The sequence below is a fragment of the Eriocheir sinensis genome, chromosome 46 (assembly GCF_024679095.1).
Source record: "Eriocheir sinensis breed Jianghai 21 chromosome 46, ASM2467909v1, whole genome shotgun sequence".
NCBI classification, from domain to species: Eukaryota; Metazoa; Arthropoda; class Malacostraca; order Decapoda; family Varunidae; genus Eriocheir; species Eriocheir sinensis.
Genome location: NC_066554.1, coordinates 3,669,192 through 3,694,792, shown reverse-complemented (window position 1 = coordinate 3,694,792; position 25,601 = coordinate 3,669,192). Strand labels below are relative to the sequence as shown.

General features: G+C 41.3%; 1 protein-coding gene across 1 annotated transcript in view; it reads left to right on the top strand.

The window, feature by feature from the left end:
- Nucleotides 1-25,601, top strand: part of LOC126980992 (disintegrin and metalloproteinase domain-containing protein 11-like) — a 274,102-nt gene that overhangs the window by 210,263 nt on the left and 38,238 nt on the right. The window contains exon 22 of the mRNA XM_050831531.1: nucleotides 15,526-16,138. Within this exon, the coding sequence (XP_050687488.1) occupies nucleotides 15,526-16,138 (613 nt within the window). The remainder of the gene's footprint in view (nucleotides 1-15,525; nucleotides 16,139-25,601) is intronic.

The following is a 25,601-nucleotide window of genomic DNA, read 5'->3' as shown; positions in this document are numbered from 1 at the left end:
TAAGATTTTGAACATTTGTAAAATGAAGCACTCCTGTTTGTATATGTGTGTGTATTTACATATAGTTGTTCGGTATTTACCTAGCTATGATGTACAAGATATGAGCAGTGCTCTTGGGGTCTCGTCTATAAATTTCAATCTGTCAAATTTAGCTTTAAACTCATATCAGTTATGGGAATGGACAATCTTTGTTCAAGCTGTTCCACTGTTCAATGGATTTATTGGGAAAATTATACCTAGTTATTTTTTTATGTCTTTCAAGCATCTTGTCTATTTCAATTTTACTTCATGGTCCTCCATACTTTGTGTATCAGTTCTGTTCAGTCCTTCCACTGCCTTGAAAGCTGCAATCATGTCACCTCTTTCTCCTCTTTCTCTTAGGGATGGGAGTCTCAACTCTTCTAACATTTCCTTGACTGTTAAATCTGTCAGGCTGGGGGCTATCTTGGTTACTGCTCTTTGTATATCTATATATTGTATATATTTTTCTTTTTATGTGAGAAACATACTAACACCATGGATTTCTACCTATAACATAAAAAACACCATCAATATCTTCATCATATCTCTCTTCATCCATGTAAAGTAGTTAAATGCAATTCATATACATCAACAGCTTATAAGCTTTTATGACAATCTTGTTAATGTGTTTTCGGGTGACAAATTTGTAATGCAAGGGAAAATAAAGAACCCAATAACACTAATAACTGCAGTGTTGGTGGTGAATCATGTGTCTGTCTCATGGCTCGCAGTCACATGGTTCACCATTAACACCAGTTATTAGTGTTATTGGGTTCTCTGTTTTCCCCTGCATTACAAATTATCTTGGACAAGCACTTCCAGTTCCTTCTCCCACTTCTGTGTCTTGTTCTCAGCACCTTGTCCACGGCCTTCTCATCTAGTTCCTGGTTTTCCTTCCTTTGTTGTTCCAGACTCTTTCTAAGGGTTATAGTTCCTGCTACAACTGTTATTTTCTTTCTTTCCAGGCCTAATGCTTTTTGTCACTTTTCTTGGTTGTTTGCTTTCTCTAGTTGTCTTTTCATCTGGTTATGTTCCTCCTTATGCCTATTATTTTCTTTCTTGATCTATGTGTGTGTGTGTGTGTGTGTGTGTGTGTGTGCGCTTATGCATACATGCGTGCGTGTGCGGGCATGTAGATAGATAGCTATCCACATGAATTTTAGCATTTTCAAGACAGCTTATAATGGAAAGAAATTGTATGTTTATGATTAAAGTCTTGTTTGAATTGAGAAAAAGCAATTTCCTTCTGCCATAAATATCACATTCATCTAAATTGTCTAAACCATGTTGGCTGGATTTTCAGTTACTGTCATACTCTTTTTTTCCCCATCATGAATCATTGCTAAAGATAAGTGGTATGAAGGCATGGTGTCTCACTATCACTCACTTCATACAAAATCATGAAATAAATTTGTAAGAATAATTATATTGTGCATCATTAAAGCTTCATTTTAAATACTTGCACAACTTAAATGAGTCTAAAGCAAAGTTTGACCGATTAAGACTCATAGACAGGACTTGTGAAGCATACGTAGGTCATATCCTGTTTATCACAACTAGGTAAATACAACTAGATAAAATGCACACACAAATACACACACGGAGAAGCTCTGTAGTGCAGGCGTTAGCATGCTCACCTCACAGCTGAGAGGTCCTGGGTATACTTACCAGTTAGAGTGGAGACGGATGGGTAATCTCCTTTAATCTGCTCCCTTGTTCATCCAGCTGTGAATGGGTAGCAGATGTCAGTCGGGGGTTGTGTCTCGGCCCCAAGCTCATTTTGGGGGTGGTCAATCAATCAGGGGGACGTCACCTCACCCACCCTACGATGCCAAGCCCAGGGGTCCCTCTGGACAAGTCTCCATAAGGTCCCATTCTCATTCTATGTATCTCCTGGCATGATCTATTAACACAATCAAGCCACAAACTCTGTGAGCATCCCCTTGGCCTCCTCCACTCAGGATTGTCTCTTACAGAAACAATCTGATGAGCAGGGTTGGCTTCTGGGTAGCATGCCACATGGCCACATAGCCAGAGTTGGCATTGACAGAGTATGTAGGAATCAATCTCATGGAGTAGTTGCTGGTTTGACACAAAGTCATTCCAGCAATATCCCATGATTCTGTGTAGACACGTATTACCAAAGGCATCAATCTGCCTCACCCAAGTCCTTATTTGGTGTCCATGTCTCACAGTCATAGAGTAAGACAGGGAGCACACGGGACTTGAAGATCAGGACCTTTGACCTTCTACACATGTAGTGACAATGCCATATACTTGTGTGGAGCTAGTCCATAGGCCAAGCCAATCCACCATAAGACTTTCTGGCAAGAACCACCATTGTTCTGGGCTACACTACCTAGGTGTGTGAAATTTTCTGAAATCTCAATGTCCTCCCCACATGAATGAACAGACTGTACTGTTCCATCTAGCAAGCCTCAAAACACCTGTACCTTGGTCTTTGCCCAGGAGACCTGAAGTTTCAAGGGCTTTCTTTGCCTCCTCGTGCTGTGCCTCGAGAACTGTCACCTAAAAATTTCCAGCAACTCCGCAAGGATTACTTCATCATTGGTAAAAAACAAGGTCAGTGACCTCGGTTTTGTCAATAGATGCTCCACAATGACTGGTCCACAGCTCTGCCTAGTACCCAGTCCATGCAAGTGTTGAAAAGTGATGGGGCAACGACACAGCCCTGCCTCACCCGCGCATTCACAGGAAAGAAGCTGAACAAGCCCCCACACACACTTCACAGCACTCTCAGTCCCAGAATACAGGCCAGTCAGTAAACCATTAATCTTTGCAGGAATTCCGTGGAGTCGTAGGAAATCCCAGAGTGCCTTGTGCTGCACTGAATTTGACGCCTTCTTGAGATCAACTTAGGCTGCAAGCATCCTCAGTTAAAACTCACATTGGCACTCCACCAGTATGGATGGCAATCATAAATCAAGCATGTGGTCAGAGCATTGTGAATTGTAAACAAACACACACACAGAGAGTGGAAGAGAGCAAATATTGTACCAATTTATAAAAGTGGAGATAAAACTGAACCATTAAATTATAGGCCAGTCTCTTTAACAAGTGTATTGTGCAAGATCTGTGAAAGTATAATAATAAAACAATGGGTTGAACATTTAGAAAAGAGAAACATGATAAATGAAGGACAGTTTGGATTTGGAAAAGGGAAATCGTGTGTCAACAATTTACTATGTTTCTACTCAAGAGCAATAGACGTGGTGCAAGAAAGAGAAGGATGGGCTGATTGTGTATATCTAGATCTGAAAAAAGCTTTCGACAAGGTTCCACACAGAAGATTACTCTGGAAACCACAGAAATGGGGAGGAATGGGTGGATAGGTCATTGAGTGGATAAAGGACTACTTAACAGGAAGATAAATGAAAATGGTGATTATAGAAGTGAAATCAAATTGGAGGAGAGTAGAGAGTGGAGTTCCTCAGGGCTCGGTTCTGGCACCAACAATGTTCATAATATATATAAATGATATGCCGATGGGTATAAAAAGTTTTGAGTTTTTGCAGACGTTGCAAAGTTAAGAAAAGTGAAGACAGAGGAAGACTGTGAAGAACTGCAAAAAGACCTGGATAGAGTGTATAAATGGAGCCAGTTATGGGAGATGGAATTTAATGCAAACAAATGCCATGTTATGGAAATGGGGAAAAGTAAAAACGACCAAGGAAAACATACAGGATGGGAGAAGAAAACTTAAAGGTGGTACATGAAGAAAAAGATTTGGGAGTAACGATGCAAGACACACTATCCCCAGAAAAGCATATAAACAAGTTATTTGGAGAAACCTACAGGATGATGCAAAATATAAAGGTATCATTCCATTATATTGATAAGGAAATGATGAAGAAAATAATAACAACACTGGTAAGACCAAAACTTGAATATGCTGCAATTGTATGGCCGCCTCACAAAAAGAAGGATATCAGAAAGTTGGAAAGAATACAGAGAATTGCAACTAAAATGGTCCCAGAACTCTTGAATATGACGTATGAAGACAGATTGAAGGAGATTGACTTGACGACACTGGAACAAAGAAGGGAGAGAGGAGATCTGATCACACTGTATAAGTTGGTAAATAAGTTTGATGAGGTGGATAGAGATGATCTCTTCTCTACTGCGAGAATGCAGGAGCTGAGAGGACATGGAAAGAAACTTAATAAAGGAACCTGTTTGAGTGATGAAAAAGTATAGTTTTCCACATAGAAGTGTTAACACATGGAACAGCTTGCGGGAAGAGGTGGTGGAGGCGAGCAGTGTCCATCAAATGAAGGAAAGGCTGGATGAATGTAGATATGGAGACGGGACCATTAGAGGCTAGCTTGGGCCCAGTATACTACAAATAGGTAAATACAAGAGAAGAAAATGTGGAGTACCTGGAAGGAATACAAGCTTCAGTACTAAAGGTGGAAGGAATAATGGAAGGTCTGGACGTGAGGAAGATACTGGGACTGGATGGTGTGTCAGGCTGGGCCTTGAGGGAGTGCAGAAAGCAATTAGCTGATAAGATCCAATGCATAATAGTCAGCTCACTAGCAGAAGGTAAAGTCCCAGCAGATTGGAAGTGAACAGACATTATACCAATTCACAAAGTAGGAGGATGCAAAGACCCTGGGAACTACAGGCCAGTCTCTTTGACATGTGTGGTAGTGAAGATGCGTGAAAGGCTGATCAAAGATAAATGGATGGACTACATGGAGAGGCAGAACAGATTGACGGACAAACAGTATGGCTTTTAAGGAAGATCTTGTACAATGAACATGATGTGCATTTACTCATGAGTGACTTCCATAGTACAGGAAAGGGAAGGTTGGGATGATGGAACTTATTTAGACCTACAGAAAGCATTCAGTAAGGTGCCACATATGAGTTTGTTGTGGAAGATGAAGTGCATTGGAGGACTGGGAAGAGGACTTTTGAGGTGGATGAAGGACTTTTTGGAAAATAGGGAAATGAGGACAGTGAGCAGAGGGGTGAGGTCCTTGTGGGGGAAAGTGATAAGTGCAGTCCCACAGGGGTTGGTCATGTTTGCAATCTACATCACCAACATGGCAGAGGGAGTGAACAACAATGTGAGTTTGTTTGTTGATGATGCTAAGTTGATGAGGAGGATTGGAAGTGAAGAGAACTGTCAAGCACTGCAACAGGAATGGACAAGATATGGAAATGGAGCCGTAGATGGGAAATGGAATTCATTATCGGAAAGTGCAGTGTGATAGTATTCAGGGAGGGTACTAGGGGGCGATCGCAAGTTCAGAGCATGATCAAACCATAGTGAATTACACACACACACACACACACACACACCGTTCAGGTACCTCAGTGGAAAAGCTCTGTGCTGCCAGGCTTCACACCCTGGCAGGTGAAAGTTTGAGCCCCGCTCAGACCAGGATTTTTCTACTGACATGGAGCAGCTACTGCCCCACCTTTAGCAAGGGGGATGGGTGTGTGGTGTGTGAAGGGCCCAGTAGTACCCATGCAGAGATCGACTAATGAGCCTTGTTCTAATCAGGAGGGTACTTGCTGGCAATGACGAGTCCAGCTCATGATCAAGCCGTGGGTGAATTACACGCACACACACACACACATTTTGTTTACTTCATCTTTTTATTTTTTTATTTTTTTTTTTATTTTATTATTATTTTTTTTTAACTACAGTACCCTCCCGAGTTTCGCGCTTGCTTCGTTCCGCAGGTATAGCGCTAAACTCGCGGATCGCGAAACTCGGGGTATTGAAAACACTAAAAAAGCACTTATTTGTTCCAGCCCATGGAGAAGCTGACTTTTTTTCCCACTTTACTCCTTTGTGATCTCAAAATACGTACCGTGTAAAAAGGAAGAAAATGTGAAGAGAGAACGGGTCGTTTTGAAGCCGCAGCTGAAGGCGGCTGGTTACCTTGCAATTGGCTGACAGTTCTGAAAACACGCTTGTGATTGGCCGAGTCCGATGACGTCATCGACGGCGCTCATCCAATCAGCAGCCTCTAACTATGATGAAATAAAAGCTTTGTGAATCTGAAGTGGATGTTGATAGTTAAATCATTAGTTCATAGCTTTTACCGCAGGCCATTAGAACGCATGTCTGTGACTCTTGCCCCAGCATGTGTGAACACGGTCCCCCAACCGCTAGTTCTCGAAAATTTTGTGCAGAGATTCAAAGTCGGCTACATTTCACGGGAAACTCATCAAAATTCTAGTCAGAAACTCAGTCAACAGCATGTCAGTTATTTTCTCGTGAGGTTGGTAAGTTGTGGTCACAAGAAAAAGAGCGTATCAGCTGATTGGTTCAGTAGCTATCCGCGTGTTTATTCCAGTACCACAATGAGTTTCACGAAGCTAGATAAGCTTGAAGTAACCAGGTTGAGTAGGTCTTGGACTTGAGTCTTGTCCAAGCGTAGCCACTGCATTATCATGTCTGGGTCCTCACTGCTAAGTTCTCGTGGCATTTAATTAGCGGTAGCAAGCTGTAACACACTCTCCCTTTCTCTCTGAGCTAACCACTCACAAACCAACAAATGCTTTCTTTTCAATTTTTTTCTCTTTCTTCAGCAAACACCACAAAGCAAACTCTGCAATGTCTGGATCCATTGTTTGTTTTGCTTTTCAGCTGTTATATCCCGGAATGCAATTTTAACAGTCTTCTGTGTGACCAAACTTGAGAATAAATTCGAGGCAGAAAATTGTCGGGAAATAATTTCGGTGGGAAATTCCTGAGAAACTAGCTTGTGTGACCACGCCTTTAAGCTGCTGGTGTCACACTGAGCCTTTTTCCTCCAACCGCGCTGGCGATAGGGGCAACCGGCAACTCCACCTTTACCAGGTGTGCATCACACATGGCCAAGCTCGGTTGTCCATATTCACGACGTAAACAAAGCAGTCACCCTGTATCGATTAAATAGTGAACAAAGCAACTCTGCCATTCTACTTTATGAGTTTCTTGATTGGCCATTTTCCACTGCTCCTCACTCCTCAGCCACTGCCATCGTCTGTTTGTTTACATACAGCCACGCGGTTGCTCGTACCCCGACCATTTTCCATCCATATGGACAACCGACAATTCGCCCCCGTTTGGGCACACGGCTAACCGCGATTGCCAGTAGCCCCAATGGTTGGAGGAAAGCGGCCAGTGTGACACCGCCTTAAGGAATTGTGGGTGACGCTGACGGCAGGTAGATGTGACCCGTACATGTCAAAGCAACACGAAACTCGGGGCGATAATGCGCGAATGTCAGGATGGTAAGAATTTAGGATTGAGTGTGAAACTCGAGGATCACAAAACTTGGATAGCTCAAAACTCGGGAGGGTACTTTATACAGGAGGTTGCTGAAAGTAAAAGTTTTGTATCATAAGTGCCCCCTGAGTTGCCTTCATCTAAATGGTAACAAATTTTGAGTGTATATGTTATTTCAAAAGTAGTTTTTATTTATGATAACTAAATTTTTCTTACATTGCTTTTCTTTACAGCCTAACTGCTAAATGAGCCATTACTTTATCTCTTCAACACATTACTCCTTGAATTCTGTGAAGAATTTGTGAAAATTAAAATTTTCATGTTTGTGAATTCAAATTGTTTTACATCTGCAACATTAATTGTGTAAATACTCAGAAGAGTATGCATCACAAGAGCTTTTGCCTCTTTAAACTTCCTGTTACTCAGTATTCTGTTTATACAGTATTCAAAACACTGAGGGATTGAAATTTGCATCACTATAAGTAATTGTTCAGTTACATTTTTAATATATCTCCAGTAATTCCTATTAACCTGTGTAGTATGCAACTCCATTACACTGGAAGTATTTTTATCCAAATCACAAGTAGCTTTTCTATTACCTTATATTCCCTAATTTCCCCGTCACTATACATGGTTTGAACAGCCACTCTCTCATACCTCTGCTCTAATGTGTCCGTCATAGCCCATCATACCTACCATCATTTACCTTGTTTACTTCTCTTGTCTTTACCACAAGCAGCTTCTCTCTCCTACTTTACTGAAGTGACAATGCGAATATCTCAGTCTTGCATCATTGTTCAATGCATACATAATGCACTAATGTTTTGGTGATTAATTTTGTGTGGTTGTTTACACTTTACACATATTCTCCAACAGAAGATAGGGATGTATTCAATAATAATAATGTGTTTAGGTACTCTGTACCAAAACAGGAAATTGCTACCTAAAGTTGAAGTTTTATATATATATATATATATATATATATATATATATATATATATATATATATATATATATATATATATATATATATATATATATATATATATATATATATATATATATATATATATATATATATATATATATATATATATATATATATATATATATATATATATATATATATAAACATAATAAAAATTGTTGGAGTACTAAATGCTCCACACACTTATAAACTTCAGTTATTAATTATATTTTAAATTTCATTTTCAGTATATTATCTCTAATGATAGAAGATAAATTATTAACTATACATAACATTTGGAAATATAATTACGGGGTTAAGTATGTGTGTGTTTGACAGAAAATGTGACTTCATCACAGTAGTTACAAATATTGATCAGATTAGTATATGTTAAAATTTGCATATGTTGTTCAATATATCTGGATGCTCAACATTATAGCTACATGCCTCAGTATGGGAGGAACATGTTCTTGTAGTCAAGGTCATCTTTTTGTCAGCCTCCAGAAAGGGTTATAACTACATCCTATGTAATATTTGTCTGTTGAATCCTGATCACCCCAGTGTAAGGGGAAGAAGTTAGCTTACCTATAATATGATGTTTTATTGAGTTAATGACCAGAAAGGTTTCATCACCTCAACATACACATACTTGAGCTGCATTTTGCACCCTTACCTCTTTTCTTTAGTGAATTTTAGTTTTCACATTCGTCATGAATTTACCTTGGAGCATGATACATAGAAATCTGGCACTCATCAGCATCTAAATGTTGAGTCCATAGAAATGTATCAGAAAAGATTTAGACATTGCACTGCATGTTTTGCCTTACTGCATATAAGTTTCAACTTTTTATATTGAATTATCTGCATAGCTTCATACACAGTTTCTTAATATGTCAGTGATACTTAGCAGCATTCATCATGTTTCAATATAAAAGTTGGTAGCTATATAGTAGTAGGTGTGTTTATTGCATTAGCTCCTGATTTTGTTCATATATTTGAAAGTGTCTTGAACTTTAATTTCACAAAAGATATATATTTTCTACAAGGAGAAAATTCAGATTCACCATGATTTTTCATGTATAAGGTTTTCATTAGATATTCACAAATAACTAAGTCTTTCATGTTAAACTATTAAAAAGCCTTAGCAGGTTGTCATGGCTCAACTAACAATATACCGGTGTATATATATATATATATATATATATATATATCTATATATATATATATATATATATATATATATATATATAGATAGATATATATATATATATATAGATATATATATATATATATATATATATACATTATTACTAATTAATTGGAATTACAATTAGATTCACAAGTAAAGAATTTACCTATTTTTGTCACTATTGAAATACCCATTCATATATTATGATGTACTAGGTATATAGCCAGAAATGAAAGTAAAGTATTGGAAAAAAATATCTTTGCATAATAGCTCTATACAAATTTATATTATTAACTTTAAAAGTTTAATTTAACCATGAAAAATGTAATGATATGTAGCTCTTGAACAGAAACCTGGATCATCATGAATATTGAGAAATATTTTATTGTAATTATCATACATCTACACTTTTCTTCTTTTCCAAATGTTTTATTAGCATAGTGCTTCCTTTTTTTTTTTTTTTTTTTTTTTAAGTGTAGAATTATCTATTCTTTATCTTGCTGCATAATATGTTATTATTTCAATATTTCAAGTGGTTGAGTCTCTCTGTTGTTGTTATTTGGTCTACTTAACACAGAATGGTCATAAAGCATTTCTCTCTTCCATGCAAAATATGAAATACAGTACACACACACACACACACACACACACACACACACACACACACACACACACACACACACACACACACACACAGCCCTGTAGCTCAGTGGTTAGAGCGTCTGCCTCACAACCAGAAGGACTGGGGTTCGATTCCCCGACTGGGTGAAGATAAGTTGGGTTTATCGTCTTTCACTTGTAGCCCCTGTTCACCTAGCAGTGAGTAGGTACGCGACTTAGGGCGAGGAGTTGTGACCTTGTTGTCACGGTGTGTTGTGTGTGAGTGGTCTCAGTCCTCCCCAAAGATCGGTCACTGAGCTCTGAGCTCCTTCCATAGGGGATCGGCTGGCTGTCTCGAGAGAGACCCTCAGCAGACCAAGAGGTGAATTACACACACACACACAATTGGACTGGGAAGACTTAGTGGTACGTGATAGGAGGGAGACAAGAGGGAATAGTAGGAAATTGAAGAAGAGCGTCTGTTGGGGAGACGTCAAGAAATACAGTTTTCCATACAGAAGTATAACAACATGGAACAAACTTGATGAGGAGACTGTGTGTGCAAAACAATTCATGAATTTAAAGCCAAACTGGATAATAAGCATTGTGGAGACGGGACAGCACGAACCTAGTACGGCTCTTTTCCTGTATTTCACAACTAGGTAAATACAATTAGGTAAATACACACACACCACACACACACACACACACTCACACACACACACACACACACACACACACACACACACCAGTGTAGCTTATTTCCTGTACAGTAAAGATAAGTGGAAATTCCAGATACTTTGGATATATTATGAAAGTTCCCCATGAAATTTCATTCAACCAAACATGTTTACACAGGTACTATACACTCAGAAATGCATCTCCTAACTACAAGTATGTATGTTTGTGCTGCTGCTGTTGTTTGACCCGTTAGCCACACAGCACTGTGCAACATTACCAGTAGTCCAGGAGGCACGGCATTGCCTTTGTAATGGTAAAAGCAATGGAGGTAACAAGTTTTGCCAAGATGGCAGTATTAGCCAAACCCCTGAACGTAGACGAGCCGAATTGTTGCTTGGGGTGATACGGGTGAGGGGGCAGTGTTTGTAAACAAAGAAAACATTCTAGTTAGTGAGCGTGGCCAGTGTCACCTCTGCTGCCACAGGACGCAGGGCAGCCCTGTATACAGTTGACTTGTTAGCCTCACAACTCCCTGCAGGTGGGGTGGTGAGTCCAACAAGGCAGTGGTTCAGCTGGGTGCATGGAATCCCAGAAACAGCTCCGTCACAATATTCTCACCTGCTCTTACAGGTGACCCTTAACTAGAAACAGCAATCATAGTTTAACAAAACATTCATACAAGGTAAGAATAAGCAGCAGATATGAAGATATGACACTGGCCACACTTATTAACTATGACATCCCATTTGTTTTCAAACACTGCCTCCCCCCACACATACATCCCCTCTGGCAACAAGTTGCCAGATCTTATTATTGGTCTTGCTTTGGGTATTTGGCTAACACCATCATCTTTGTAAAACTTGTTAGCATAACTTTGTGTACTGTTGTGTGGCTAACAGCTCAACTGAATGAATGGCAAGCATACTCCAGAGGTGGTGAAAGTGCTTCATGGGCATTTCAAATCTTAGGCTGGTTGGATATTCAAAATTTTTCAACGATTTTTCTTTGATTTTTTAAATCTTTTGCCAGCCAAATTTTTGCCAGATACTTGGGGTTTCTTAATAATGGGGGGTTGGAGTGCCAGGGTTTTATTGTCAATCAAAACAGGGTAAAAACACACATTTACACAAAATATACAGATATACATATACATATATATATATATATATATATATATATATATATATATATATATATATATATATATATATATATATATATATATATATATATATATATATATAGATATATATATATATATATATATATATATATATATATGAAAAAGGGTGCTATTAGTGTAGACTGGAGATATTGCCATTGAAAAACTTATCAAAAATGTTCACAATGTCTTAAGAAAGGAAAATACTTAAAGACTGGAAAAATGCAGTCATAATCTTAATACATAATAGAGGATGCCCAGAAGATCTAAAAAAAAAAATCTTACTCTCACCTTACTATTAATTATTAACAAATTACAAAAAATTTCACCAACGAAATTTCAGACAAATTAGATTCTAAGGCCAGATAACAAGCTGGTTTTCAAAGTGGACTCTCAAACATGGATCACATCCAGACAGTAAATAAGGCAATAAAGAAAACAAATGAGTGCAGAAAACTGCTTTGTTTGTCACTCATTGACTCTGGGAAGGCTTCAGCTCAGTGGAAACTATAACTGCTGAGTGTGGCCTGACAACAAGACATACGAGAAAGCTATTGTAGAATTTTTGAAGATGGAACAGTGACCATTTAACTTATAAAAATATATTCTGTAAAAGTCCAAATAAGATATGGGTTAAACAGGGTGATACTGTATCACCAAAAATGTTTTTGGCATACTTAGAGAAAATTTTCAAAAAACTTCACTGGGAGAATAAAGAAATTAGAATAGGAAATAAGTAGCTTATGAGTCTTCAATCTGCAGATAGTATTGTTCTTTTAACAAGAGCTGTGGATCATGATATGGCACATTTGATAGATCTAAACAGGGAAAATCTACAAGTAGGACTTAAGATGAATAAGAAGACTAAAGTTATATTCAACAGTTATGCACAATTCAAACGAATTGTCATCCAAGAGGAAGTTCTAGAAATCATATATTAATAACTTAGTACAACTGATACAAAAAAATTCCTTATTTGAACCAAAAATAGAAAGAGGTGCAAGACTGAGTTGAAGGGCACTTGTAAGACAAGGTAACATATTAAGGGTCCCTCTACTGTTGTGGCTAAAGAGATGGGTTTTCCAGTGCATCCTCTCTGCCTGACACTGAACAGAAACATGGACATTGACCAAGTCTGGAAAGGAAATTGAGAAGTGTCCAAAGAGGTATGAAAAGGTCGGTTTTGGGTATCACTATAATAGATAAGTAAAACTGCAAATGGATAAGAGAGCAGATATATTACAGGCAGTATAAATCAAGAAATGGCTGTAGTCAGAACCCACATGTAAAAGAGAGGAACAGCTTATGGAAAACAAGTAATACACTGGGAAATGACTATTATAAAAAGTCTTACAGGGAAGCAATTCAGGTGATGGTGTAATGAAATAAAGAAATTTGCAGAACATTTAGATCAAATTACAAATAGAGGCACTGAATAGAAACATAGAGAGAGAGAGAGAGAGAGAGAGAGAGAGAGATCTGGATCTGGACGATAATGCGCAGGGCACCCAATATCTATATATATCTATATATCTATATATCTATATCTATCTATCTATCTATATATATATATATATATATATATATATATATATATATATATATATATATATATATATATATATATATATATATATATATACACACACACACACACACACACACACACACACACACACACACACACACACATGGCCCAGTCTCTGAGTGGTTAGAGCGTCTGCCTCACAACCAGAAGGACCTGGGTTCGATTCCCCGACCGGGTGAAGATAAGTTGGGTTTATCATCTTTCACGTGTAGCCCCTGTTCACCTAACAGTGAGTAGGTACGTGACTTAAGGCGAGGAGTTGTGACCTCGTTGTCGCGGTGTGTTGTGTGTGAGTGGTCACAATCGTACCCAAAGATCGGTCACTGAGCTCTGTAACTCCTTCCGTAGGGGAACGGCTGGCTGTCTCGAGAGAGACCCGCAGCAGACCAAGAGGTGAATTACACACACACACACACACACACACACACACACACACACACACACACACACACACATGCACACACACACACACAACTCCATAGTGCAGAGGCTAGCACACTCACCTCACAACCAAAAGGTCCTGGGTTCAATTCCCGAGTAGAGTGGAGGCCAATGGGAAATTTCATTCAATCCACCTCCCCAGTCCACGTAGCAGTGAATGGGTACCGGTTGTCAGTTGGGGGTTGCGTCCCACCTCCCTGGTGTGTACTGGTGTGGTGTGAGGCTTCGGTCGTACCCAAAAATTCATCACTTGAGTTTCAAACTGTTTTGGGGAAGGTGCTGGCAGGTGATTGCAAGTCCAGTGCATGATCAGATCATAGTGAATCATACACACACACACACACACACACACACAGGGAATCCATGACATAATATGATTATTCATTCCACTTCATTTAAAAACTCTTCATAAATAGATTAAAGAACTATAAGGAAAAATCACCATCAGTGACTCCTTTGAGACTTTCTTTGAATTTTTCTAGTGTTGAAGAGAAACTTGGGGGGAACATGTGAGGTGAAAAGTTACTCCATATAGAAGCATAATGAAATAACAAATTTGTCCTGTGACCATTGTCTTGTGCACCCTGTGCAGAGTGTGTTGGCCAGTAATTTAAAAATAATGTAACAAGTCTCAGTCAAGAATAGTAGTCATGAGTAGTCCTTTAATTCTGTATCTGCTACAGGCCAGTGAGGAAGTGGTCCTGGAGACTCCTCACATTTTGTGAGTAGATTTATGGTTTTCTCTTAAGGTACATTCATACAAACAATAATGATCATGTATATATATCAACTTGGATCATTGATTAAACATTTAAAAGTATACATGTATATACAAAAGCAAGCTTGCAGCACTTTCTCTTTTATCGAGTTACTAGTGTGTAGTTACTGTTGCATTCTCTCTCTTCTCTGGTGATCTTCTTTATTTAAAAAGAGCTTGCAGCTCTGACTACCCAACAAACTGAATCAGTTCTTCATGACTCGGCATCATGCCTTAGATGTTTCTTTATTGCAAAATACACTGTGACATTCAAGGACAATGAAAAAAAGGTGGTTTTGATGCAAGAAAAGTAGGAAGTGTATGCCAATCGAGAGACCATCAGTTTAGTGTTCATTTAATAATTTCCAGCCAGCTAGCTGCTTTTTTTGTTTTTTTTTTTTTTTTACAAAAAATACTAAAATGAAGAAAAAAAATAGTTGTATATTTTCTGTACTCATGTGGAGAATTAATCTGAAAAATGCTTATATATCATGGATTCCCTGTATGCCATACACTGTGGGCATCTGTAATTACATTGATGGTTAACAATATGTCTTGAGAATGTATTTAGTGGTTGCTGACAAGGATGACCCTTCCCTACCCATCCCTTGGAAAGAGAGGCACGTCCCAAGAGCAGGGATCTAGAATTTAAGAATAAATTTTTCCAAAAGTACATGTTGTGGCTCATAAATTATTGACTACAAAGCAGTATGTTATGTGGTCTAATCTTAAGAAAATGCAATGTAAATTTGGCACATTCACATAAAAGCCACATTAAAGGTTGGGTTAATTAGATATGCAGTAATTCTGTGTCAATAAAACAGAATCTGCAAGAATACAGGTGACGTGTCTCCATCTTTCCAGGGGAGGATGAGGCGGTGTCGTTCATTGAGCTACCATCTAACAACTTGAGCAAGATACCTGAGAAAGGGATCCTGAAGAAGTCATATGGCCTCCTCACGCCAGCAGAGAAGGAGAAGTGGGGTGAGGAGTCCCAGAGCGACAACAACGATGTCCTTAGCCAGAGTGATAACAACGTTGATGCTGAGTGCCAAGTCTCTGAGGTTGAACGAACACTCAAAAGTCTGAATGGTTACCATGAAGATATCATCGATGCTCTTAAACGAGCTGCATCTCATCGATCTGGAGCAACATCCTTGTCCTCAGATGAGTTACATACAGCTCATCGTGACTCATACCCACGATTTTCACCTGGAGCTGCTGCTGTTGGTGGTGCAGCAGAATTCACCAGACTCAAAGCATCTCATGAAAAGCTAGCTGACTCGGGAGGAGAAGACGATCAAGCCCCACCATGTGGACCCATCAGGATCCGTAACTTAGAAGACTTAATACGGCAGCTCGAGCATCATCCTTCACGCCACATGTCGCCATCAGGGTCTGAGGAGATCAGGATGAGTGAGACTGAAGCTGATCGCCATTACCGTCTTGACTCCTCCTCCTGCACAGAGTCACAAGGGTCCGTCCAGCCACATCTCCCTCTGTCATCCCCCTAATCATTACCATATCTGGATAGCAATTACACTAGATACCACATATATCAGCATCAAAGGTCCAATTAGATATCAATAACTTCCTGCAAAGAAAGCTAAGTGCTATAGTTATATTTTCTTACTTTAAATGAAATCTTGTATATAGATTTTGTTAAGCTTTCATGCTAATCATCCCATCTTATGAATAATGTGTAAACTTTTTGATGGATGATGGATCAAGTGTGATTGATACCAGTCAGTAATACCTATGAGTTGCCCAGTTTCTGTACTTGCAATGAACATTCCCAAAGTGTAGGTATCCACAGTACTGTATGTTATTTTCAGTCCTCTGCTGTTGAATGTGCTTTTAATTTAAGTAGTTTAACTTAATTGTTTCTGACTGCTGCATGAAACTCAATATTTTTATTTAGCAATCAGAGCACTAATGCTTTAATGAAAATCAAGTAAAAAATTCCTTCTTATCAGTTGTAGTTGTGGAGTACATGATTACATGCAGGTAAATTTTATTTCATAAAGTAATATTTACAAGGATACTCTACCTCAAAGTGTTAGTGCCATGCATGAAAATGTACTGAGAATCTGTGTTTGTGCTTTAGAAATATTTAAGGGACCATAAGGCATAGACATTGATTATGTTATTTTTAAGAGGAGCACAGGCACCATTAATGATTATTTCTGCAGAAAGTACAAAAATACGTATTTCCCTTTGCATGAGTATTCAACAGAAGTTCATTTTAGATATCCTTCATTACTAATTTGGAAGCACTCAAGCCAGAGAAGCACAAGTAAAATGCATGGCCAAATTGAGAGCATAAACCTAGGGAGGCCATCATATTTTTAAATGTGTAACTCAAAATTATTTATTACATTGTTTACATTCCAGTAGTTACTATACAAGTTACCAAATGCTATATATTGATATCCATGAGCCATGTTTACACACATACACACACACACATACAAATATATATATATATATATATATATATATATATATATATATATATATATATATATATATATATATATATATATATATATATATATATATATATATATATATATATATATAATGTATGTATGTATGTAACATGTGAAGTCACTGGCATGAGGCACAGCATTTATGAAGCAGTAATGCTTTTTACAAGTTTGAATTGATAACAAAGTGTATTACTGTTCTTCCAAATGATCAATGGCAAGTTGAAAAGTAAAGTTTGCTGAACCTTGTACCCAAGTGCTGTACCTCTGGATATATTATTTTCCTTTTTTAAAGGATAATCAGGAAGTTGAATTACTTACTATTACTCAAATAGCAATCACATGATTCTAAGATGTGTGGAAGGAGGCACACTGCCACTAAATGTTAAGGTTCGTCCCATTCATGTAAAAGTTTGTGATGTACACTAAGCTGCGTGTGACCTCAGTGCTCATCTCTCTCTCATTAGCCCTTCAGCCACAGGGAAAGAGTAACATATGGATTACCACAGTTTATCTTCCCCAGATTTCTCCAGGTACCCATTTATTGACCAGCCTGAAAGGGAGGACAAACACCTGGATAGGCTGTTCACTAATCACTTTGTCTAGGATTGAACCAAAGATTTTGGTCTCATAGCCAGGCAGGTAACCACTACACCACAGTCATGATAAATGATATATTCAACAGAATACAGAATATAGCATGTAAGAAGGATTAAAGAAAGCATGTTTAAGGGGCATGCAAATGAAGAAGAAAGAACAGAAATAAGGGAGCCAGTTTAGAAAGCAAAGGAAAAACAACAACCAGTGAATGCAGACAAGTTTTATTGTAAAGTTTTGGATCAGAGACCTAGGAAATGATACCTATGGAAAGTGGAAGTGAGAATTGAATAGACATTAGCATTCATGAAACACAGAAATACACCAGAAAAACCTTCTTCTATAAACTAAGACTATTAATGCTGATAATAGAATGCAATGGATAATAAGCTATCACTTTGGGTCATCAGCAAAAACAAGGATAATTACCATGGTGTTGCCAGGAGATTCTCTACAACAACTTTGAGCTACTACTCTGCCTAATAAATAAATAAATGGGCACCTGGAAAAACCTGGGAAAGGTAACTCTGGTAACCAAGATGTCACACTGGCCCTGTGTCCCAGGGTAATGGGTTAGTTCCTGCCACAGGCTCAAGGGCCAATGTGATGAAAATGACCACTGAGGCCACGTGCATCTTTAGCACACACCCCCAACTTTACTTCTACACTTCTAGGTAAGCATGATTCAAGTTATTGCCTACTTGCCAGCCAGCTCAGTTACTAGGTAACACTGCACAGGGAATATAGGACACATGAGTGAATCTACAGATGGCATATATATATATATATATATATATATATATATATATATATATATATATATATATATATATATATATATATATATATATATATATATATATATATATATATATATATATATATATATATATATATATATATATATATATATATATATATATATATATATATATATATATATATTGTTACAACTAGCGAGAGGAGCCTGCTCGGAACCAACTACCCGTTCCATCCACCGACTCTACAATCTCTGCAACAGGCCACACGGCCACAGCTACGACCCGTGCTCTTAACGCCTGAGTCCAGACTCTCTAGAGGAGACAAGATAATTCTCTCTCCTCTGGGCAGCGCAGGCAGCTACTGTCCCGCCTGCTTGCGATACTTGAAGGAGTCTATTAATGCTGTTCTAACTCTACTCCACGTCAGACGTTCCTCACTTCTCCAAACAACCCGAGCAGGGGAAATACTCGCCTGGAAGGGGCAACTGGACTCCCTTGCACACTCTCCTCTTAAATGTAAAAGACTGGATGTGTAGTGTGTGTGTGTATCATAGCAGGCTGAGAACTGATGCCGCCCTCCACTTGCGAATCTCCCCCTCGTTTCTTCGAGTGCTAACACCTAATCCATACTCGCCACCCGACCTTGAGCGGCCAGCCGCTGCGTCGAACCCTCGCGATGCACCAACCAACACTCGCACGAACATCCTTGGAAAAGTGCCAATAGCCCCTAAATTAAGACTGGTAAAGTGGCACAGCCACCCCAGACTAAATGACCTACTTTGGGTAAGGCTGCGTGACGCAGCCTACATCAAAGAAACTAGAATAAGGCTGGCTCTCAGAGCAAAGGCAGCACATGTGGTCGCTTAGCAGGCAAGCAAGCTTCTGTCTATGTGCACCGCACTGGCCAAGCACCCGCCCTTCCAGCCAGCCCCGTCGCCCAGAGACGAGTTGCCAAGTCACCGCAGGGATTCCTTCAAGCTTCCGACCCATCCCTGGGCTACCACCCCCCACATGAACACAAAACAGCACCACAGCCCACAGCCTATTCAGGCTGTCTCCTCGTAAGCAATCTCCAGATGCATTAATGTACAACAGACTGGACCCGCACGATTCGCTGCCGGTACCGTGCCTCGTGGCCGCCTCTCTCCGCCGTGTGGGCCAGGGGCCCCGCGAGAGGTGGTCCCCCTTTTTGCCATCACCGCTGGGCTTTTCAAAGACATCAGCGGTATCACATGCCCACCTCTGGGGGAAAATTTTGAACCAAGGGACAAAATTTTCGTAACTTGTCCAACCTCAGTCCCTTCTTCTACACCTACTGCCAGATCTAAGGAAGTACCGGCAATATTTCCTCCAGCAGCACCTTGCCTCCCTGACTGAGATTGCTCATCCAAGACACTGCTCATGCCTTTAGAGCTGCCTCCTCCCACAGGCATACCTCCTCGCACCAGCTGCTTTACACCTTCCCAGTCTTTGGTCACGCCGAGGACCCGGACTTTAGTGGCGCTGCCAGCAATGCTATCAGCCAAGCCCATGCCTCTAACCTGAGGCAGCTCCTCCGGGACATTACTCATGCAGTCCGCCCCGCCACCTCCTCCATCCTCTTGACCACCCACTACCAGGTTGAAAGAAGGGCTTGCACTAATGTCACTGGCTGGGCCTGTCCCTCTAACCTGAGGTTGCCCCCCCCCCGGAACACTATACATGCGATTCCACCCCGTCACCTCCACCCTCCTGAGGACCTACTGGGGTCAGGAGGGGGGCTGCATTACTTTCGGAGTGCGATCGAGTATTGCAGTCATCATCTCATCACCTCATCACTCACCTCCTGCACCTCCCTGCCATCATCCCTCAAGTGGGCATGTCTATGTGGCATGACTAGCAAGTGTTGCACTCCTTAATGTTGGCAGCTACCTGGGTCGTCATGTGTGGCCACCAGAAATTTTTCCTCGGCCGTTGCACAGTTTTCTTCGCACCCAGGTGACCCGCCAAAGGACCTTCATGTGCTAGCTGCATCAACGACTGCCTACACCCTTCTGGGACAATGACTTGCAACACATCCACCCACTCTCATGCCTGCCTCGGTGTCCCCGTGGGTCCACCTCCGATGCAAGACATTCGCGATGAGCATAAAATGCTCCTTACCACCCCCTGTATACCTCTCCTTCCCCACTCTGGCAAACAAGGGCTTCAGTGAAGCATCCTCCTACTGTTTACCACACAACTCAGCCAAATCAACTGAGGTTAATCCTCTAGTAGCTAAGGGGTTAGAGGGTACGGTGCTGATCAGGGCACCTGACTATAAAAAGCCATTTCCCTGAGTGCTTCCTCTGGTGCGCTGGGCAGGGGAAGCTTCCTCTTCCTCCACTACGCTCACACCCCAGATGTTAAACACTGGCGCTGGTGACCCTGTGCGCACACAGTCGGCCCCAGCATTCAGACAAGGCGGTGGGCTGACCTCAGCACCACCTCTGGTGCACTGGGAAGGGGAAACTACCATTTCCTCCTCCTCGTTAACACCTTCGACATCAGGCGCTCTTCTTGGTGGCCCTGTGCATGCACAGTTAGCCCCAGCATCCTGACAAGGCAGTGGGCCAAACCCGGCGCCACCTCCGGTGCACTGGGGAGGAGAATCTACATCTCCCTCCACAATAACACCTGCAACATCAGGCGCATTCCTTGGTAACCCTGTGTATCTACAGTCGGCCCCAGCGACCTGACAAGGCAGTGGGCCAAACCCGGCATCACCTCTGGTGCACTGGGGAGGAGAAGCTACATCTCCCGCCACAATGACACCTGGGACATCAGGCGCTTTCCTTGCGTCCTGACAGGGGAGTGGGCTGACCTCGGCACCACCTCTGGTGCACTGAGAAAGGGAAGCTTCCTCTTCCTCCTCCTCAACAACACCCTTCAGCTTGGCCACGGAACATGTGCCCGCACCAACTATGAATGAGGCTTTCACCTCCAGGTCAACGTCCCCACCAGTAACAGAGGTTTCACCTGTTTCCTCTGAGACAGCGACAGGATCTGTGGGTGAAGGGAACACCTTCACTCCACCAAGTCATTTCCCAGCAGGAAATCTACCCCTTTTACCGGCAGAACCTCAGCCACTGCCACTTGAGCTGCCGCTGCTATAATAGGGCAGTCCAGCTCGATGTGAATGCAACCATACACATCCACTGCGTTCATACCCCGGCACAGCACATACCTCCCCGTGCTTATAGTCCTTCCAGTCACGTTCCTGCACACCGAATGTTGTGCACTTGTGTCCCGAAACACAGTGACTGGGTAGCAGATACCCTCGATCTTCACTGTACCCTGGCAAATGAAGGGCTTACACCAGTCCGTGGGCGGTTCCTGAGGTAGCCTCTCTGGAGGTGGTGTCAACCACAAGGCGTTCCTGGCCCGCTCCAGTGTAGTGCCTCCTAGGCTACCCCCCAGACTACATGGTGCCACGCACTCGCTCTTACCATCCTCCAAGCACCTCCTACCCACCTGACTGGACCCAACAATCAAAGCCACCTGTTTAGCCTCTTGGGTTGCCATCCACTTAGCACAATGGGGCTTGATGTGCCCTGCCTGCTTGCTGTAAAAGCAGGCTACCTGAGGGCTGGAAGTAGGGTTCTTACGCCCACTCGACTTCTCACCCTCATGGGCTGTACTGGACTGATTTAGTGACTTTTTAACAGAGGCTGCTCCTCCAGCAGGCCTCTCACGAGTGGCCGGTGCCCCTCCCTCTGGCTTGGGACCCGAACCTTGTAGGGCTAACACTCGATCGTTTGCCCAAGTAGCTGCCTCTTTCAGGGCACTAAATATTTTTCCTAATTTTTGCTCCAATGTCCTTGACAGCAATGTTAGTGAAGTGCTCCTTGAGGATTAACTCCCTCACTCCTTTGTAGGTACCAGCCCCTTCACTCAACCACTTGTCCGTCTCCTCAAGGTACTGCGCGCAAGCCCCATAGGTGTCTGTGGCTCTCTTGCGGGCCCCTCTGAACATCAGCCTGTAGGCCTCCGGCCGTGATTCATAAGCCTTTAGTCTTCCAGGTCATCCACCCCCATTCTGTCGTACGCCGACAGTGCCTTGCCCTTCAGTTTATTAGCCACAAGTCCCACCCATCTCTCACGAGGCCACTCGTACTTCCAGGCCTTCTTCTCAAACCTTACTAACCACTCCGTCACCTTCTCCTCATCAAAATCCGGAACTAGCTTCAAACTTCTAATGAGGGTAGCTTCCGGAGTCTCTTCCTAAATCACTGTTGGGTTTACTCTACACGAGTCTATCCCAAGCTCCAGGCGTGACTTCTCCAACTCATACTGCCTCTGCCACTCTGTCTCTTCATACTGCAACCTTCTCTCCTCCTTCTCTTGTTGCAGCCTTCTCTCCTCTCCCGTCTCCTCTCCTCCCTCTCCTGTTGCAGCCTTCTCTTCTCAGTCTCCAACTTCCTCAACTCCAACTGCAGTTGAACCTCCGGAGCCAACACTCCTGGACCCAACGGAGTAGAATGAGCCCAACCATAGAAGCCAAAGGTGGGTCCAGACGGACAGGCATTAGGCAGAGGGGGAAGTGGATCGAACAACTGAGGGCTGGACGGTCGGGATGGTTCAGGTGTGGGAGACACTCTGCGACTATTCTGGGAAGGTGTTCTCTCAATCACCTCCTCCAGTGGGGACTCAGGGCGAGGGCTACCTGGGGTACTTGGCACAGGAGTCGCCATAGTGAGTTAACAATAATACTGACTAAGCAAAAATTAGGTAACTGATAGCACTGACGTTAATAGAACAACTCAAGTGTCCTAAACGAGGTCGCCACTATTACAACTAGCGAGTGGGGCCTGCTCGGAACTAACTATCCATTCTGTCTGCCAACTCCAATCTCCGCAACAGACTGCACGGCCGCAACTACGACCCGTGCTCTTAACGCCTGAGTGCAGACTCTCTACAGGAGACAAGATAATTCTCTCTCCTCTAAGCAGCGCAGGTAGATACTGTCCCGCCTGCTTGTGATACTTGAAGGAGTCTATTAATGCTGTTCTAACTCTGCTCCACGCCAGACGCTCCTCTCTCAGGTTATTTGGAGAATGCCGCCCTCTACGTAAGATGGACTTCCACCCACTTCTCCAAACAACCCGAGCAGGGGAAAGACTCGCCTGGAAGGGGCAACCAGACTCCCCTGCACACTCTCCTCTTAACTGTAAAAGACTCTGGATGTGTAGTGTGTGTGTGTGTCATAGCTGGCCGAGAACTTATGCCGCCCTCCTCTTGCGAATCTCCCCCTTCTTTCTTCGAGTGCTAACACGTTATTCCATACTCGCCACCCGACCTTGAGCGGCCAGCCGCCACCTCAAACCCTTGCGACGCCCCAACTGACACTCACACAAGCGTCCTCGGAAAAGGGCCAAGGCTACCACCCCCCACATGAACGCAAAACACCAACAAAACAACACCATAGCCCACAGCCTATTCAAGCTGTCTCCTCGCAAGCAATCTCCAGATGCATTACTGTACAACAGACTGGACGCGCGCGCTGTCGGCCACACGATTCGCTGCCAGCACCACACCTCGTGGCCGCCTCTCTCCGCAGTGTGGGCCTGAGGCCCCGTGAGAGGTGGTCCCCCTCCTTGCTATCACCGCTGGGCTTTCCAAAGATATTGGTGATGTCTCAATATATATATATATATATATATATATATATATATATATATATATATATATATATATATATATATATATATATATATATATATATATATATATATATATATACACTAGCACTCTCATTTTCATAAAGGGGCCATGTTGTACCTATAGATGTGTCAACATGTGGCTCAGAGCACACATAATCAGACCCTTGGTAAATCACACACACAAACAAAAATGAGTTTTAAACTAGATTCAACTGAATGGGACTAAGATACGGAACCTAATGAATGTAGCTCATTTTTTTTGTATTTCACAGCTAAGTAAACACACACACACACACACACACACACAACCTGTAGCATAGTAGAGCATACTAAACACTATTTACAAATAGGTAAATAGTGTTTAGCATGCTCATCTTGCAACCTCAAGTTTCTGGGCATGACTTGGCCAAGGTGTTAAAAGAGGATATAAAATAATTGCATGTAGAGAACAGAAATTCTGTGAGGTAATGAAGGTATGACGGCATTTCTAGACAGCTTAAAAATAAGCAGTTTAAAGCTAGATCCTGTGTATTATAGCCAAGTAAATACTATTCCTCATACCAGTCAATCTGGCCATGGCATGTATGGCAACACTTCCACCTAGTTTCTGACTGGCTGGAGGTGCTGCTCAATTTTATAGTTTTTTACATTAATGCTCTATTATTTGTGACACTGATTATTTCAATGAAATTTTCAAAAGCAATAGAAAATCCATTACATACTTACCAATAATGTGATTTTCATTGGCAGATACAGATATGAGTCCTCAAAGTACTACAATATATCACATCCCCTTAAATAATAGCAGAAAAGTAAGAAACCTTCTCAGTCTAAACATTGGTATAGCACACATTTAAATTACAACTTGTTTGCACTCATAGAAGTGTGCCACAATACTGAACAATTGAGAATTATAACAAAGAACAACAAAATGGAGCAGGCTCCTCCAACCACTCACCAACTAGGTGGGAACAGTGTTGCCTCGCGTGCCATGGCCTGATTAACTGGTGTGAGGCATAGCATGAGTAGGTGAGCACACACAGGTACACACACTAAAACTTTACAAGATAGAAATAGGAAATAAGTAACTCAAGAGTATTATTGCTCTGATTAGCTATCACTGTGAATGTTTTGTGTTGAAAAGGTATTTATTGAGGTATTGTGAAGCACTGTATTTTGATCTAAATTTAAACATACTATGCAGTTTAGTAAATTTAAGAAGCCCTCAAATCCATGTATATAGATGTAATGATGCCTATGCTTTCCTCTTGGTGTATTGTGTTCATTGTAGAATTAAGTAGCAAACATTTAGAAAAAGAAGAGGACTGCAAGAAAAATGCCTTGAAGGATATAAATTTTAGCTAGAAAGCATTAATATAAACAAAATTGGCAATTCATTTCTTAAATCATGT